This window comes from Echinococcus granulosus (genome assembly GCF_000524195.1).
Source record: "Echinococcus granulosus chromosome Unknown EG_S00001, whole genome shotgun sequence".
In the NCBI taxonomy this organism is placed as follows: domain Eukaryota; kingdom Metazoa; phylum Platyhelminthes; class Cestoda; order Cyclophyllidea; family Taeniidae; genus Echinococcus; species Echinococcus granulosus.
The window spans coordinates 2,739,755-2,759,256 of record NW_020170381.1 but is presented as its reverse complement, the minus strand read 5'-3'; the positions used below and the strand labels follow the sequence as shown (position 1 = coordinate 2,759,256).

General features: G+C 42.4%; 3 protein-coding genes across 3 annotated transcripts; 2 read left to right on the top strand and 1 right to left on the bottom strand. All coding sequences in view use genetic code 11, as the record gives it.

The window, feature by feature from the left end:
* Positions 1–237: 237 nt before the first annotated feature.
* EGR_00309 (hypothetical protein) lies at positions 238–732 on the top strand (the record flags this gene model as incomplete). The annotated part of the gene is made up of 1 exon (XM_024489558.1): positions 238–732. One exon carries the CDS (start codon positions 238–240, stop codon positions 730–732), a length of 495 nt encoding a protein of 164 aa, XP_024356236.1.
* Positions 733–9,210: 8,478 nt separating this feature from the next.
* EGR_00308 (Metal transporter CNNM4) lies at positions 9,211–10,921 on the bottom strand (the record flags this gene model as incomplete). Its single annotated transcript, XM_024489557.1, has 3 exons — positions 9,211–9,359; positions 9,588–9,945; positions 9,977–10,921. The coding sequence occupies 3 exons, from the start codon at positions 10,919–10,921 to the stop codon at positions 9,211–9,213; spliced, it is 1,452 nt and encodes a 483-aa protein (XP_024356235.1).
* A 609-nt stretch (positions 10,922–11,530) lies between these two features.
* Positions 11,531–19,251, top strand: EGR_00307 (Deoxyhypusine synthase; the record flags this gene model as incomplete). Its single annotated transcript, XM_024489556.1, has 11 exons — positions 11,531–11,589; positions 12,220–12,379; positions 12,744–12,926; positions 13,010–13,285; positions 13,339–13,414; positions 13,941–14,191; positions 14,644–14,820; positions 15,299–15,520; positions 15,865–15,951; positions 16,203–16,624; positions 17,730–19,251. 11 exons carry the CDS (start codon positions 11,531–11,533, stop codon positions 19,249–19,251), a joined length of 3,435 nt encoding a protein of 1,144 aa, XP_024356234.1.
* Between the last annotated feature and the right edge of the window lie 251 nt (positions 19,252–19,502).

The following is a 19,502-nucleotide window of genomic DNA, read 5'->3' as shown; positions in this document are numbered from 1 at the left end:
ACGGGGTTTCTTGTTAGACAAAAAAAGCAATGAAGATTCAATCGTAGAGTGTGATTGGTGGGGTCCCGATCCACCCTCGAATAACAGTTGGTGGGTGTGACCACTTGAGCAATGACATTGGTTAATTCGTCTGTGGTCTTCTCCAAGCATAAAGATTTAGGTACTTGAGTAACAAAATCAGTGAGCCACTTCATTTGCCGCACCAAACTCTCTCAGAGCGATACAGCATTCACTACCATGAGCGCCACCCAACCCGGAAGGCGTATAGTCATGCCTGTGGATAGCAGTTCCAACTGTCACCGGGCATTCAATTGGTTCCTCAAATATTGTTACCGCGAGAATGACTTCATCATCTTCATTCACGTTCTACAACCCAAATACACTCACGGTAATGCCGTTATCGCTCTGGACAACCTGATTAACATACCAGTGCAGGACGGCTCAGTGAGTGTCGATGATGGCCAAAGAGTGGAGGCGAAGTTCCGAAAACTGGCGGAGCAGGCGGGGGTGAACTACACGATCGAGATCCTGGCTGACTCCTCGATTGCAGAGGCTATACTGCGCCTGGCATCAGAGCACGGGGCCAACCTCATTATCGTGGGCTCACGCGGCGTCGGCGCTGTAAGACGCGCAACTCTCGGTAGCGTCTCCCACCACCTTGTCACGCACGCTTCCGTGCCTGTGCTCGTAGTGCCGCCAGCGGCCAGTAATCGCCCTTCAACCAGCGCCTGAGCGCACCTTGCCCCATATCGCCTTCTCACCCAGTCACGTGGCCCATTCCTCTGGTTTGTAAACTTACTTTGAATGGCAGGTCAGTGTCTACATGCGCATTAACACAATTGAAATTAAAACCCACTTTTGTGGAAAATATCGAGGACTGCCTTTTGCGTGAACTAATATTTCGTCAACTTATACAGTTTATGGACCTCTAACGCATCCTAGTTACTTGTCAGGCTTTGATGCTTCTATTTACTGAGAAGCACCCACAGCGTCACATGATTCTTTGTGAGTTTTATCCGTAGCGCACGAAAGTGGGGAGGATTGCTGTCTGGCGTTCTCTCGCCTGTGGCTCCTCCGAGCGAGCTTTCAATGCAGCAGAGACGTGTTGTCTGCTTGTATCCTGCATACTGCAGTCTACAAAAATCGGGGAACCCAGTGACCGAAATAAACAATGCGTTCTCAGTCACATGGATTGTATCAAAGTGTTTCGCCTACCCTGTGCTTCACTACACTAAAACCAAAGTGTATTGTCTCAAAATCGACAATTAAAATTCATGGAACTAAAGCCCTATTAACATTAAATCCATTAAAAGAGAATCGCCATCCCGAATAGGGTGCGCAAAAAATACACAGTTGATGAAGCCATAGCTGTAGTACTCAAATTTCTCATTTAACACTCCGTTTTAATAACGGGTCACTTGGGGGGGCCGCCATCTTACCTCCGCCGGGCGGTCTGGCCTTCGGACCATGCCAGTATCCCCAAGCCCTTCCGTACGTCGACAATACAAACTCTGCACCAGCATTAGTTCTTTCGCTTTCAGGTCTGTCTCAGGGCGTTACGTTGGTGGCAGCGCAAGGTGAACCCGATATTAGAGGAAAACTACCCTGATTTCTACTGCGGGGTAGAAGTGGTGCATGTTCTACGGGTGGGAGAATGTATTACGGTCCATGATAGAAGGACTGAAAATGGCGTCTTCCTTCGGCAACTACTTCATTCCTATGACCTACAGAAAGGCTATTAACAGCTGAAGCGACACTAGCTGTAAACCATCTAGGAAAGATTGTTATGGATCCATCTATGGTACCTGTATAAAGAGGTTAGTTATGTGGACACGCGATAGCTCCCCCACCAGCTGGGGAGAGCTTAGGTAGATATGGCTAGGTAGTTCTGAAGTTATAACAAACTGACATAAAGGAATAGACGCGAAACATTATCCCCATAAAACTACTTCAAACTCCGTCTTTTGTTATATGATTGCGTTTAGGCCAGTTACTGCAGCTAGCTATGGACATGCGTGATGATCAGCACGTGCAGTTCCCGTATAGAACAGAAACTCCGTTTCTGATAAAATTGACAAGAAGATCACTAGCGTTGCGGTCAAGTACCTGCTTAGTTGCATGGAAGTTCAATGACTGGCACGGTTGATTCGTGGGTGCTTCCATTACAGTGCTGATTACGTTGTAATTGCGAAGGTGAGGCGTCGACCAAGAGGGACACTGAGGACGATGTTTAAAGAGGAGAGGGGCTACGTACTGTTGTAATTGTTTGTTTAGCTCTCAGTTTTTGCAACAGGCTGCCTAGGGGCTCCGTTAATGTACCTCCGTCGGGCTGTCTGACCTCAGGGTCATGCTAGAAGACCCCAAGTCCTTCTGTACGCCTATAATACATATTATACCAGCGTAGCATGTCTTCTTCTCGGGGAGCTGCAGAGTAGCTAATGTTTGAGTGTTCATGTCTCTCACATTGAAACGGGAATCGAACCGTAATGTTACAAGATGGCATTGATTTTTTTCATATTCAGAATCATTTCTTGATTTTACTAATGAAATCACGGAAGAGGCTACCCAATAAAATAAACGTTTTACAAATTTGTTTGCTTCAGTGTACCTTTTAGGAAAAAAGACGGTCAGAAAGTCCCGGCCACGTCGACGCATCCTATGCCATCCGTAATATTCATACTCCTCAATGTATCGCTATCCAATAAGTCACAGCCTCATCCAGCTCGTTCACTCGTTCAAAGAATATGAAGGCAGAGATGGAAAAAGAGAAGCACAGAGCCTATTAAATAACAACTTTGAGTGGAGAGAGACACGATGCAGGAGGGGCGTGACAACATTACGAGCTCTAGGGTGAATATATCAACCCAGGGTTACGGCACAAGGGATAAACTGTCAGTATCATTTTCAAAACAGACGAAAGGTTCACAAATGAAATCCTCGTCAATAGTTCATTGCAATTAATTGGAATCATAGATGTAACAACTGTTATATGAACCGATACTCGGGAGTGGAATTTATACACCATTTTTGATCAGGCTGCAACTTAAATGCGTAGATATAAAAAGGAATTGGCCAAGAGTGCCATAAATGTGGAAACTTTTCACCAGAGAGTAAATGCCATCTCTCATTTTCTTTTACTTGTCATTAAGGCGCCTGATCTGAGGAGTAAATAAAGTACTAATTCATTTACACAAGGAAAGATATGATAATGAGAAAATTGTTCTACGTGGGAAACGCGGCCATGAGCCCATTAAACCAGTGAACAGTATTAATCAAGTAATCTAAATGCATAAGCAGGCAGCTTAATTAGCACTTCTGATTTTCGCGAAAAGTTCAACTGGAGCTTGGCCTCTGAATCCCCTATGTTCTATCTGTGGTGCTTATAAACTCACCGTTTCGTTTCCTTTTGTTCCCATGCTTTTGGTTCATACAAACACACCAACCCTCAAATTGGTGCAGGAGTTACAAGTTTATGCTGACTTCTTCGCGTTAAAGGAATAAGGCGTCAGGATTACCGTTACTTGCACTAAACCTGAGGAGCGTAAATACCACGAAATTATGCAGCTCCTACGGGCTAGATACAGTTAGCCAATATCATAATAATCAAATTTAATTATCAAAAAAAGGTGCAAAATTATTCAAACAATTGTGATGTGTTAAGCCTACAAGCCAATAGCGGTCTTTGAGCTGATACCTGAGTAGATCTTTTGAGTTGTGGCTGAAACGTAACCATGAGATCGTACCAGGTGATCCTATTTAAAGAAAAAATAAAAAGAAGCAAAAGAAAAGAACTGCTAGAAATAGGGTATATTTTCTTCACAAAAAGTATTTACGTGTTGTTTTAATGCTAGGAGTTAAAGGTTCACCAAAATAAAGTTGCTGCCGGTACTTTCTTAAAATCTGCTTCATAGCATGAACTCAGTGCTACTCTATTCAGGAACGTATGAGAAGCGTTAAATCGGATTACACGCTATAGAAGAAAATAGAAAACAGGCAACAGAAAAGCTAGCTTAATTTCTCCTAAAGCTCAGTTGCTATTTCTGAATCACTTCGAATACTTCTCATAACCAAACACGTGGCAGTCACTGGTGAAGGGAACAGACACTTAGAGTAAAAACGCATAATGCTAGCAACACTACAGTAAGCATTGTAAAAGCGAGTGCAGTGGTTTGGTGTTTGGTTTAACTGCACGGATTATGAGTTTTTTTATATTTTGTTAAATTGAACCCTCCTTATGCCCAAGTGTGGATTACGTTAAAGTAATAGCCTTTTTCTTAAAAACGTCGACATATGTAGTCAATAGAGAGGTAACTGCTATTGATGTGGAATGCGACTAAAGTTATACAAAAGGCTGCCTCAAAAGTGGGCTTAAAAAGAGGTAGACACCATTACCCGGGTTACTAACGTAATACCTATGTTGTTTAGATATTCCTTTTAGGAAGGGGGCGGACAAACGGATCGAACCTTGTCACCGAGCAGGGGTTACCGTTTAGTAATACGGGGAAAGGTTCCGAGACCAAACCTCCTAGAACCCGTACCCACTCTCCCCGTTTACTTAACCCAATAAGCATGACGAAATCAAATCAACCTAAGTGTTCCAAGAGTATGAGCCTTGTTCTGCACCAAAGAGCTAAAACACAGTGCATGATATTTACTATTTTATTTACTATGTATGAGTGTATTTGTTGGAGTATAGAGCGCCCGAAGTAAACTTGGGGTGTAAATACATTTAGCATAATATCAAACTGCCAAGTGCTAAGGCGAGGAGGAACTCGCTTTCGCTGGTTGGTGTAGCTGATGTAGTGAATAGAGATTCACCTATTTATAACAAATGCATCGACAAATAAGGAGAACTATTTTAGTATTTGAGGTGAAATATCGAAAACCTTATGCAGTGATTTTATAAGGAATGGGGAGCAATAGCCAAAGTCTCAATTGTATTCGACTTAAAAGTAGTTCAATGGATTCAAGAAAAGCCATTTATACGGATAAAGCAGGAATTAAAACGGAATTTGCACTAAGGACACCAACAGGGAAAAAGCACAATGTTAATCAGTTGCTTGCATTAAATTTTTGATTAGAGCTTAGTAGCTACACCTCCCAAAGTCCACAGTTGAATATTTTTATGCTTGCAAGTAATATTACGCCAAAAAACGCCTTTCAAGTACTAGAGAGTCGCATTAGAGTTTTATGTGATGCTTGTTTATCTTTTTTCTCAGGAATGCGCACCTTTGAGCTTAACCGCTCAAATGGTTGTTTGCGCCCGCGTGAGTCGCGGCTTACTAGGATTCCGTGTTATTTCTCTTATAATGAACGAGTTAAGCTTACTCCTAGATTGCTTTAGTTCAACTCTTGTTATCCGCAATTCGCTCTTCGTATATGAAATTACTTATGTTATTTCCTTGTGGCTTTCTTTTTGGGGATTTAACTTTTGGGTTTCACACGGAGCACTATGTAATTAAACTATCTGGTTCATGTCTCGTTTAGTTCTCTGTTGACTGCTTTGTGCAAGTAAATTTGCTTAAGGTATTATTTTATGTATTTTGCTAAATTCATTGACTCCTTGTCTCTAAATGTTATTATAGATTCCCGATGACGAAGACCGCAGCAATTCGTGGCAAACCCAAATCCGGTCGAGTCTGGAAAACGGTCCGAAAACAACGGTTGGTTGGTACCGTACTTTGTGTTGTGTTTTTTGCAATCGTTATGCCCTTCTATTTGGGCAATATTGTTTGAGAATTATAAGTTTCCAATGCGAGGAGTCTTGCTCTACTGTGCTGCCGCTTGAACATATTCAATACGTACTAGGGGTTGTCTTTTACCTTGGTAACTTGTTTCAACGATAGATATTCATCCATACGTAAGGACACGGGGCTAAGAACAACATGGGAAAAGAAAATGCTTCTCAAGGAGGAGCGCAAACAGCGTTGCCTAGATGAAGCGAACCGACGAGAAGCGCGTGCGTGTGCCAAGAAGGCTCGGCGCCTGGCCACGGAAGAGCGGAAGCGGCGACGTCTAGAAAATGAACGACGAGCCGAAACTGTTGTTCCTGTAAGCCCTCTTTGCTTGTTTATCACAACGCGATGTATTATGATGCACCATTGAGATTGATTTAGGGAGCGGAGGAAAGCCCTGAGATCTCATAACGATTTTATTAATGGCCCCAGTTGTAGCCAAAACATGAAATTGGTTTAATTCACATGATTTGATTTTTTGTTAGTCTCATAATAAATCAACTAGTCCATCGGAATCATCAGGCACCCATTCTCCTTTTAGATTAAAAACATGATGAAACTGAAGAAATTAAAGAGGAGTCAACTTCGTACTATCGAGAAACGCTAAGGATATTTACTGGCAGAAAGAGATTGTATGGTTTAGTCGCATCCGCAATAAATTATTTTTTAACGGCTCTCTGTGATCCCTTCACTCCTCATACTCCTGTTTACACCCGACTCATGAACGATGCTAATACATTGCTAGTATAGATATTTCCCCATGGCGCCTCTGTTAAATCAAGACACATTCTGTGCATAAAATATTGGTGATCATTCTGAATGCACACTTGGCTCTTCATTACTTCAGCCGTGTCGGCTCTTTCGTCCCCAGTTCAAGGTGCCATGCGTGAAACCTCGGCGACTACTTGCCAGTCTCCAATTGTTAGTTCTTGTGAAATTGCGCCTATCATGACGCTGAGGGCTGGTTCTTCCGACGGAGTAGCGTTCTGCTGCTGTTGACTCATGGGCGGTCTGTAGGGTTGTCTCCGGCGGTGGTGGCGTGGAGGAGTTCGGGATAGCCCTTTCGTGTGAGTGTTCCGTCTCCTCCACATCTTCCTCCGTCTGTAGTGGCTCCAGAATACGGACTCCCATGTTGTCACAGGCCAGCTTTAGGCCTCGGTACTTGCGAACTTTCCAGAAGCGTTGGAATAGTTCTACAATCTGTTTCTGATTTTGGTCGCTCAGATTACCTGCAAGAAACGGCGCGCCGTTACCGAATTAACGTCTGTTAAGACGGTGTTCCATCAGTGCTGTTAGGATGTCTCCACTGGGCGTAATTTTGGTTTTTTTGAGTTTTGGATGCTAAGCACATCGTTTATATTAGTTTTTTTACGATGTGACTTTGGTTACCACTCTTGGAATTAATCCTTAGCATACAAATAGGTGGATACTAGTCTTTTAGTCGATTTTCCGCATTATTTCCTGGTTATATAGTCTGCTGTTCTAGGTCCATATTTGGACCCTTTTAAAAATTGACAGGGCCTTTTTATATCCGATAAACAACACAAATTTTAGATGGTATTGGTTTAAAGACTTACATTTTTCCAATTCCTGAGTTAAGTACCGCAGTACAACGTAGGCTTCAGCTGTACACTCGAGGCATCGCAGGTCAGTAGCCATTTTTACAGTGTAGTCAGGCTCGAAATAAGTCTTGTCGCCAAGGTCTTGGAGAATTTTCTCCAAGTTCCACTCTTCACTGAATTGAGGAAATCGCTCATTGACGTCTGAAGGGTCAAGACACGTCAGTACTTGGCTGTCGATAAGGAAGAAATTACTAAGCAAGCTCAGCCGACTGCAGCCTGAGCCCGACTAAACACTACCGTTGCGTCTTTCACTGTGTTGGTATTTTGGGTCAACGCATTGATGTTAAAAAAAAAAATGCAAAGTGGAACATTGCGTCTGCGTGGTTGTTAAAACGTCTCTGTCACTGCATGGGAGCATACATTCAAATACACTAGTTACAAAAACGCATTCGCTTCATGTTTGACCGTCTGCGGTAGAAACTCGTCGCAATTTGCTTGATGTATGCAACGCCAATGGACTAATATTAGTAACTCTCATAGGTTCCCGAAAGGGAAGCTTTTGGTAGTTGAGAGTGCTGCAATGAAAATGTCAGTTATTTTTCGACGGATAGCTATATTATGCGGTATCTGGGACCTCAACAATGCAAAGGTATCACTATAATGAGAATAGGGGTTATTGCATGACTTCGGTTGACCTTATAAACATGGGCCTCTAAGTTCACCTATTTAGAATGGGGGAGGGTAGCTTACTGGCGAAGAGATCATCACCAAACATCATGAAGGCACCTGCTTCGAATTGTAGGTGGTCATCGTGAACACTGACCTGCAGTGTGCCTTGCAGAACGAAGATTGCCACGGCGCTCGGCACATGTGATCGGTAGATAGTGTTACTCTCGGCAACCAAATGACTGTAAAATCAGAAATACGGACAAAATGCAGGAATTTGTTTGCAATTTATAATGTTGCACTAATAGGACTATTGCCTTAACTGCGATTTGCCACAAAGCAACACTGCTTATTAGTACCTTAATTGGGCAGAAGTGGGAGGTTTTAGCAATGAGGCCGTCTAGATGGTATTTATACACAGTTTTGGCTTTTAATACTAAAGATATGCAAGAATACGTGCGGAAATAAGGAGATTCTCAACCGAAGATATTTTCGTGCCTACTTGTAGTCGTGCTGCACGGCGAATGAGGTGTTCAGGAAACCTTGAAGAACAGTGCTGTGGACGTAATTGGGGGCGAAATATGTTGTATCTGAAATCAGGAAAAAGATGGCGTATGTAAGGTAATTGTGGATAAGGGCACTCCAACTGCCATATTAGATTCGATGCATACGTACAATTAGTGTCTATTCAGAAAACATGGAAATTATGATAAATGATGAAACAAGACCTACTCGCAACCAAATAGCGCAAAGCAGCGATCTTAAGCTGCGGTGATATCTTGCCATCACTTTGATGGCTGAAAAATGGCCACAGATCTGTTGTGTGAAATCGAGGATTACGCCTTTTGCGAGATGCAGTGTCGTCTAAAATACATAGAACAACTCTCGTGGATGGGGAAAGCTGATAACCATCATAGTCTACGACGAGACAGCGTGGTAGTGTCCGTCTTGTATAATGCGGTGGATTACTTTTAGAATGGATTTCCTTTTATTTGCTAAAACCTCTAATAATAATAAAGTAGCATTTAAATTGTTTAAAATACTACTCATTTAACCACGATATATTTATCTCACTTATTCACAACTTTAGTTAAGAATAGCCACATGAGAATACACATGTTTAAACATTCATGTATGTCCGGTTATGTTCCACAAAGAATGTCCCTTTCACATCTTCAGACACTGCTTCCTCCTTAACACTTGACATATGATGCAAAGGCGTAATACAGAATGTGGTGTACGCCTTTCTACGGGGAAACCTTACTTATAATGTCAGTTTCGTCAAATATTTCCTCCTGAAGGATTTCTTCGATTACATCCTCCATCGTCACGATGCCCACCACCGTCTGATGCTCGGATCCCTCTTCCTCGTAAACAACAGCGAAGTGGGTGGACTCTGTGCTTAAAAATACCAAACAATCAGGAAAAAAGTGGTAAATCGACAAGTTTACTAAATGATTCTTTTTCCAAAATTGTGACGTTTACATGAGAACTTGAAATATTAGTGGTGTTTAGTTTCCCCAAATCCGCCCTCAATGTCCATGCAACGCGTTATATTTCATTCATATAAAAGCACAAAGAGCTTAAAGAGACTGCAATCACTAAAGAATGTAAAACTAAATACCTTTACGAAACATGTCGAAAAGGGACTTTAAAGTCGTGCTTGCTCCAGCATATATGAATGGACGATTGTAAAAGTTGCAAATAGTCGATACTGAGAGTTTTTCCTTCGGGTCTACAAAGGCAAGGTCTTTAACATTTAGTACAGAAGTGACATTTCTCCTGTCATCCTTATAAATTGGAATTCGCGTAAATCCATGGGAGATTATGTCGTTTGTGGTTTCAAAGTTCAACAATGCGTTGTAGGGTAGCATGTAGACATTATCGATAGGTGTCATAATGCCCTTTGCCGTACGCTGATCCATATTTAGTGCGCCTGTTATTATATTTAGCTCATCCTTGTGGACGAAGCCCAGATGCTCCTGAAAAATTGTTAATTTTAACAACAATTACATGCCGTTTAATCAGCTCCGCCAATTTGGATTTATTCATAGTTCTACCCATGTCTTCACCTAGTAGTTTATCCAGTGCCAAACTGATCGGAAAACCGATGGGAAAGGTAAGAAGTATTATCAGTTTCGTGAAAAATATGGTATGATAGGAAATAATAAGGCTAAACCGATTGCAAGCAGCCTGGGGTAAAATTTCCCCAAAAAGTAATATTCCCGCCGACGCAAAAAAGATTGCCATTGCTGTCCCACCGATAAGTTTATCAGAGAGCAGTGAAATGATTACATTAACAATTACGTTTGCTAAAGTCAAACTGCAGATAATTAGATTTCCATGACGACGCACAGGAAGGACTGCCGCCGCCATTTTCTTTTCAGTATCAGTCCCGGCCTCTATCAGTATTTCTAAGAACATGACATCGAGAGTCATAATTCCTAGATTAAGACCACTAAATAAAGCGGAACAGCAGAGGAGAAACACGAGTAAGACCCACGGCAGCGGCCCCAGAAGACAAATGAAAAAGGTGGAGAAAACAAAAGAATATGGGTGAGTAGTTGGTTGATGAGTCCATACTGATGTCCCGTTGCCATTGTCATGTTTAAAGCAAATGTAAATTTCACCATTATAGTAGGAGTGATTTCGGGGACAATAAGCTTTAATCGACCGGTCGTCAACTTTTTCGAAATCGAGCAGGAGATCATACTTGTCATCTTCACAGTGGGCACCTTTGCTTCCACTTTTAAATGCGAATGCAATTTTATCAACCATCTGCATATTGTCGCCGAAAAGGTAAAAAGTGATCAACTCATGTTGCGGTAAAGTGAGACTGTCCTGTTTTACCTCTTTGACGGGTACAGCAGAGTAAGAAATAAGTTGAGGTTGTTGGGAGTTAATAGAATTTATCAAAAATAGGAGTGCACATGTTTTCGCGCATAACTGAATTTTCATTATTGGCGCTGGCGAGTGGTGACAATACTGAGATTTCACATTAACTTTAATAAATTTTACCATGAATACAATGTAATTAGTTGGTAATCACAGAACGCATTCAGACAAAAGGACTTGAGTCCTGTGCGAACATAATAAACGCTAGGAGATATTGCAAAAATAAAATTAATTACAATGAGTGCCTAAATATTTAAATCTGCATCTAACGTTTCAAACGGGATTAAAGGTGTCTTTCTGCGAGGCAGTCATTAGATGCAATATTTGCCTGCAAAAGATATAAGCCTAGTAGTTGATGAATCGGTTAGGTAAAGAAATTTTTACTAAGCTGCTGGATTGTTCAACTCTATGAATATTGGTGTACAAAATAAATTATTTAGGCAGTTTTTCGGAGTGTATCTTATGCCTCATAATTTAAAGCCATCGCTAGGCTTGCAAAGGCTTTACTTTCATTAAAAAATAAGTTAGTAAAGAATATTGGCTTTTTTTGAAAAATTAATCAAGTTTTTGATGTACCACAACCGTAAAAATTCGTGATTTCAATGTGACCTTGGCGCTCACAGCTGCAGAGAGGAATAGCAATTTCCTCATTGGTTTTCGTTTCGTTGTGTCATGGTGGCCCGATTGCAAACATTTGTTAGAGCGCGTGCGCGCTTTGCGTGGTCGAATAGGTATTTATAAGCATAGATTATAGGACTGGTTGTTACCTTTTATATCGCACTTTCCTATGAATAACGTTAACTGCTTATCACTACGTCATACTCTTCCAAGGTGAATTTCACATATGCTACTCGCAGTTAAATTTGCAAATAAATTTGTCTGCCTTATATTGCTAGCTGGTTGTGCTTTTGCTCATCGTTATAAATGCTTGATATCTGGGTTTCATCAGGTTATCATAGTGTATTCTATCACTTATTAACGGTTGCGTATTGAATGTGTCTTCAGTACTTCTTTAAATCCTTGCTCACTATTTCGGCGATAGGCTCTTGCATTGATGGCTAAATGACTGTGATATGTTTACAAACCAGCAAAGCAGTTTCGGGTAGAATTTGACACAAGATGTTTGCTTTATTCGTGTGTAGAGGGTCAATTATATGCGCTTGATGGATTTGCTTATACTTAATTAATTCTTCATCTCTCGAATGCCAACGCAAGTACGAATTTTTGGCTACACTGGCTAGTAATATTGAAGCATTTTGGGTTTAGTTCCTTTCAGATCGGTTTTCGTCACAGCTCCATGCATTGTTGTCAAGCGTATGTTTTCGTTGATTTCTTCCAAAATTACTTGTAATGCTTTTTAGCCTAGAACATACTTTGTGGCGTGGTAGCCATATTCGAGCCCCAGTGATCCGACAATTCCGATCTCTTTCATCAACTGGTGACAGCGATGAATGTGATAACAATGCCAAAGTACGTGAAGGCAAATTACCCGGGCTTTTTGAGCATACTGATGAGAAACTGGTAATGGACAGTGGAAAATTGGTCTCACAAAAACCAGTCCTTCCTCAGCTTTCTACTTCTGAGCTCCCCACTGCTCCATCTGTTTCACCTGCTTCTCCGAAAAAGGCACTTGTTTATTATTGAATTGTTTTTAATCCGTCTTGCTTCAAGCACGCGACTTTAATGGCTTTGAAGTCTGACTGAATACAAGTGTTCTCTTACAGTAGGGTTCATTCTACTGTTATCAATAATGATATTCCCCTTTCTTTTACCGCCAATTTTATCACTCTGACCCCATGTTAAAGGCAACTTATTCGAAAACCACAAAAAATATTATATATTGAATGCATGCTTACTAAGTAATCGTCGGACTGTCATTTTCCAGGTTGACGATATTAAGAGGCGCCAGAGTTCGGCACCTAGACTTGTCCCATGGACCTCGAATCGCTTTGTCAAAGAGTACAAGGTTGTTAAAACTGCTACTTCTTCTGCACCTCAAAAGAAAAGTTTTGTTACTATGCTTCGAGAGAGCACTTTTGTGCAGCTTGGCAACTTCAACCAGCGTGAGGTTGGTCGCGTAATCTCCATGCAACTGCAACTTGTCTTTTCATGCGGGAGTATAAATCTGATGTTGCGTTCCCCTGCTTGTAGGTGATTGGCGTAGTGATAGAGAACGCGAATGATTCGGACCTCTACGTAGACGTAGGAGGCAAGTTCCTTGCAGTAGTTTCGCAGCCTGAGAACACCTTCTACCCTCGCGGTAGCTTGGTGCGTGTGCGTCTGCGCAATCCCGAGATGGCCAACCGCTTCATGGTGAACACACGTGCCATCAGTCTTCTGGAGGCCGATGCCACTCTTCTCGGGCCCTACCGCGGACAACTCACCTCTTCTGGCGTGGCCGCAGCCGACCACCAGGTTAACAAGGAGGTGGTCTCTCTGGAACACTGGAAACTTCCTTGATATTTCTTCTTCACTTGTAGCCAGTATTGATTGCACAAAAGACATTTCATTCTGCTGCTCTCTTTGGTTCTCATTTTTATCCCTACGTGTGCGCTGGTTCATTGCTTGCTGTAACACTTTGCAGATTTGTTGCACTCATGATGAATTCCACGTTGTGCTCTAGCACTGAACGCCGCCGAGCTGTTTGTTGTTGCTTCCAAATTTTGTAATTAAAAGCTTTGCATCAACTATGGCAGGATGAAATTGCAGAATTATACTGGCTTAACTGCAGAAACATCCTGCTTCCAAGAATTTATTTTAAAACCTTCAGTTTAGGATTTCATTGCTCATTTGCTGCTTCATTTGGCGATTGCGGCTTTTTGTTCTGTTTGACTTAAGTGCGGCCATTGCTCTGGCTAGAATTTCATGCTGAGGGCTTCCTTACATATCAGTACCGTTTTGGTATTTTGATTAATTTGTGTTCGGTCAGATTTAGTAAATAGCGCCAAATCGGTTTGTACTTATTTTTAATAGAGGCTGCACTCCTACAGGATAATATTCTTATTCTATACTTATACTCAAATTTATTTATTGGCGCTATTTAGAAGAGGGTTTGAAAGGTGAAATCTGCGTTGCTATTTAGCTATGAGTGGCGACGAAGCTTCTAAAGGAGACGAAAAAGCTCTATCCGTCAAAATCGTGCAAACCCTTCCACCCGGCTTCGGTGACGCGGTACTGCGTCCGAGCCAGGCCCTGCCCGAGGGCGTCAGCGTGGAGGTTCGCGGCTATGACTTCAATAGAGGCGTGAACTATGAGGCGCTTCTCGCCTCCTACGCCAGTATTGGCTTTCAGGCCACTCACTTCGCACGGGCCGTTGATGTCCTCAACGCTGTGGTACTCCCCTCTGCCTCTCGCCTTCACATTTTCCGCGCTCATTTTATCTGTATTTGCCGGTTTGTAATGGATGGTTGTTACTGCTTTAGTAACTTAGTGCTTTTGAGTTCCAATTGGAAATTCATTGCATTGGTTAATGGGCATAGAAATAAATTAAAAAGTGTAATTCAATAGCCTCGCTGCCAAGGTCTCAGAGCGAAATCATCCACCATAGTTTAGGTATTTTGTTGTTCTGGTTGACACCAGTTGTCATTTAACGTCTTCGGCAAATTTAAATACTGCTTGCAAACTAGAGAAATGTAACCATTCTCAAGTTAAAAACATCATATATCTATTTCATTGCTTTGATTAAGACCAATCAGTTTGTGACACGATTTGGTACAGCCAGTTATCACGCATACTTGACCCCGTCGGATTCAAAGAGCACTTTTATTCACTTTTGTATGCCTCAGATCGAGAGGAGGAACGTAGTGCCGAGCGACGAGAAGATAGAATCGAATGAAGTGCTGGAGAGTCTGGGGCTGGGCATCGCTCGACGCTCCGGCTGCACCATCTTCCTCGCTTACACCTCCAATATGATATCTGCGGGTGTGCGCGAGGTTATTCGCTTCCTAGTTCAGCACAATATGGTAAGTTGCTTCCTTCCCACATCACTTGTCATGCACATTTGGCATCCGGCATCCATCTTCAGTGTTCAGTGAACGTATTTTAATGATGAGAAATGTAGCTTTACTATTTTACGAAATATTCATTAGATTTTATGCTCAAGCGGTACGATTTGATTCATAGACCCTGTGCTTGGGGACCGTAACCTATAAGATTGAAATTGCCAATAATTGACATAAATAAAGTAACCATCACGATTCTCATCTGGATTGGAAAACCCGATCGACTGTGTCGACATTTATTGTGGCAAAGCTTGGAATGTGCCATTTTATAAGCCATTATCACCTGTTTGGAAGCATCCAATCTCCTAATCACGAGCTTCAGTGCATAAAATCATACCCCTTTTCGAGGATATCACTTGTATAGTCTAAAGGCCAATTAACTTCACAGGGTAGCAGCTTCACATCAATGTTGGAAGGATCTACTTATTTGCCTGTCTAGGTTGATGTGTTGGTGACTTCGGCTGGAGGTGTGGAGGAGGATTTTGTGAAGTGCATGGCTAATTTCTATGTGGGTGACTTCTCTCGCTGGAAGGGGGCGGAGCTACGCAAATTGGGCATCAATAGGACGGGGAACCTACTGGTGCCAAATAACAACTACGTGATTCTGGAGGAATGGCTCAAACCTATCTTTGATAAGATGCTGGAGGAGCAGAATACCAATGTATGAGATTGTCTCCGTCATCTTATACTTACCTGCCACACCGCATCTAACTGGAATGGTTGAATCTTGTTTCCACTTGTGGGATTGGTTAACTCCTAAGACTGAGCAATAGTGCATGAGTGAACTCTTCCATGAAGTCTATCCTAAGACATTTTTGATATTAATGAGTATTGGTCTTAAGATGGTACGTCTCCTGGATACCTTGACATTATCGCATCTTCCTTTGCTAAGCAGTTAAGGGGTTGTATCAAGCTTTGTCTGGCTGAGATTTCCTTGAAAGTGGTGAACCTTATTCTGTATTTTTACAACTCGCCATCATGATCGAGTCCTTTAAATTTTTTCAGAATGTGAATTGGACCCCTTCAATGATGATTGACAGGTTGGGTAAAGAAATCAACAACCCGGATTCTGTGTACTACTGGTGTCACAGGGTAGGTCGCAACTGTTTGTGTAAAAGGCTATTGTTTGGTCAATTGAATCTGTTAACCCTCAGGCACATTCGACCTACGTTTTTTCCACCTGTGGATTTATTAATGGATGAAACCAGCACTTTACTTTTGAAGTCAGTTTTTCCCACAGAATCAGTCTATATGAGATTCACAAAGTCTTCGAACAGACTCGATGGAAATCCTGGTATTCATTATGTAATTGAATTGATGTGGTGGTTGTGTTGGGGTTCTAGAACGGGATCCCGGTGTTCTGTCCGGGCATAACGGACGGTGCGCTGGGGGACGTGTTGTTTGCGCACACCTACAGCTCACCTCCGGGTCTGCGCGTGGACGTAGTGGCAGATGTAAAGCGAATCAACTTGCTGGCCATCTACTCGCATGCTACAGCCATAGTGGTGCTTGGTGGAGGCATTGTAAAACACCACACCCTGAATGCCAATCTCATGCGTAATGGCGCCGAATACGCGGTGTACGTGAATACGGGTCAAGAGTTTGACGGCTCAGACGCGGGTGCACAGCCTGACGAGGCTGTCTCCTGGGGTAAATTGCGCAACACCTCTGAGCCTGTCAAGATCCATGGTGACGCATCCCTCATTTTCCCCCTCCTTGTCGCCCAGACCTTCGCCAAACACTTTCACCAGACCCACAATTCACAGTTTTTCTAAAGTTTGACCGACCTCTGGCTTTACTAAAGATTCACCCTCGGGCTCACTTCTGTTGCTTTTGATCCGTTTTTTGCTCTTCTTGGAGTAAAATGTGGACCAAATTTGGCTCACCGCGGCAACTTTAATATTGTCATTGGTAGATAATCCCGGCTATTTATCGTATTAATAATAAGGGGATGAATTCATTTAGCATCTTGATTTGGCTTGCTAGGTTTTGAAATCGAATTGGGGCCATTACAATGTCTACTTAATGCATCACTGAGCAGATCCCGTGTTATTAAAAACGGAAGCTGTCGTATCAGTGTGGTTTTCGATGAACGGGCCACTATTGTTGCTATTCACGTCAGATTCTGTTACTATTTTTTCCACATTAAGTTTGTTCACGTATCTACTAGCTCAAGCGTTTGACATTAGAAGCTACGATAGCGCGCTTGTTCTGGCATGCCTTTACCCTCAATGTATAATCGGTAACGGTTGGGAAAGGCTATACCTATTAACCAATCAGAAGTTGGCGTGCCTGATGTGTGCTGAAAGCGTGCGACCAGACGATGGCCACTTGAGCTGTCCATTGTTTGATGTTTCGTGCCACTTAAACGAGTGGTGCAGCATCCGCATCAATATGTTGATCTTGTGGTGCTAATTCGGAAATGGAACTTCAAAATTCCCCTTTGTATCCGTAGGGAAGTTAAACACTCAATGTGCACGAAAGTAGTCGAGAACGAAGAGGACGGACCAGTCATTAAAATAGGGTGATCAAAAGTAGCGCAGCCACTTTGCACACAAGTTGCTTAATTTTGGACAATTTGGGCCTTTTTTTACATTCTATGTTCCAACCGGAGTCATTTCTAATAAGTGTTGATCAATAAATTTTTGCCTACTTTCGGTTTTTAAATTTCATTGCGATCGATAGACGCATACACATATCTGAGGCTAGGAGGTGCTGACGCTCGCGTATGCAACCATGTCTGATAACCGCGTGTGTCCGAGTGTGGAGACCAGTGATGTCACAGGGCCTGAGAGTAAGTCTACCTCGGTGCCAATCCACGTGAAAGGTTGCGTTGGAGGTTCGCCTGTTTCCCATTCGAATGCGAAAAGATGCTCACAGCGCCAACCCCCGAAGGCATTCCCAGATGGTGATGCTTGGCACAATGTGCGGAGCGCAGGAAAGCGTGAATGCACCAACGTCTCTAGTAGTGGTGATGTTTCTCGTGATAACGTTGCACCGTCGTATTGTAGTGTTAGTAAAAATGATCAATTTTCAGGTCTTGAAAATATTGAGTCGCAGAAAAATTCCGAATTCACGGAAAGAGTTTTAATTAAAAATCCTGTAAATCCAGACTTACCGAAAACTGCCCCAAGTGCTTCAACTACCGAAAAAACTTCTAAAAATCAGAAAGTTACACATTCCACTCGATTAAAATTCCCATCAACCTCGATGAGAGGAATGGCCAACTATAACTCGGCTAAGAAGTTCAACTCAAGCCTCCGTTCATCCCCCTACCTTCGTCCTCAAGCCCGCAAGGAATTAAAGGCACCAGATGTAGGCATTCTTGACAAAGTTGTTCGTTATTGTCGCATCAAACACGCACACGAGCAAGAGCCAAATAAACACGGTCATATTGTTGTTCTTAAACCAAAAATTAAAAGGAGCGGGCTGAACAAGCAGACCGGGGCAACTTTAGCCACCTCCGATGAGGAGTGCAAAGCCGCTTCCTCAGACCTGTCGACGGTTACTTCAGTTTTATCTGCACAGGGAAGCTGTGATACAAAAGATACGTCGATTATGTGCCAAAACAAAAGTGATGATGAAAACCAACTAATAGAGCAAATATCAGCAAAAGTGGAACATATGCAGCTCTCTTCAGAGAACGCCAGTACACTTGAACAAGACACAATCACCGCTGGACCTCACCCAACTTTCCTTGCCACTTCACCAGAGCTAGGATTTCAACACTCAGGAGAAAAAGACAACCTACCGTCTCTCTCTCCGATTGACGAGGTGAACACACTCGCCTCGGTAACAGATGTGTCAATTACGTACAGGCCAAGGGGTTGCGAATGTGATGTAAGTGCTGAGGCCATCTTAGCTGATAATGCCGAACAGAAGACAAATCCTGGATTCGGAAGCCAGAATTTCATGCATTTTACAACCACAATCAGTTCACCTACTCGAAAAATGATTCAAATTACACCCGGCGTTATTCAGAGAAACATAACACCGCAGTTGACACCATATAGTCGAGCCACTCGATACATACCCATCAAGAGTCAATCCCAAATGGGACCTCCGCGTAAGCACTACCAACTTGCTCCTAATATCAACGTGGTAATGGCCAGTGAAAACGGACTATTTGTAAGAAAGCAATTCATAAAGAAAAGCTTCTTTATACCCGAAAGTGCCAATCTTGAAGACATTCTGGCAGATGCAGACGATAGGAGGATAATAGCAATATGTAACAGATTCCACTGCGAAATGGTGGCCTTCTCAAAGGTCCCGAGGAAGGGATCCATGAAGCATGAGGTGATACTTTCTGCTGGTTGCAGAGAAGATATTGCCAAGTGTGCCCGGTGTCTTGATGCACGACTAAACTGGTGCATCTCACCTCAATTGGAATGACCCCTGCAGAATGCGGTCAACTCATGGCGCCACTAATTTTCACAAAGACTTAAGCTAACTTGATCAACGTCAATTTGTCTTGAAATTTAATTACCCCTAATAACAATTTGAATAGCTGTCATTTTGCATGCTGGTCAGGGAGAATTCCAACAGATGGGACATTAAAGCATTTCAACAGAAAAAAACGCAGCATTCCAAGACACTTGTGATGAATGTTTTCTGTTGATTGAAATAAGCCAAATTTTGGGTAT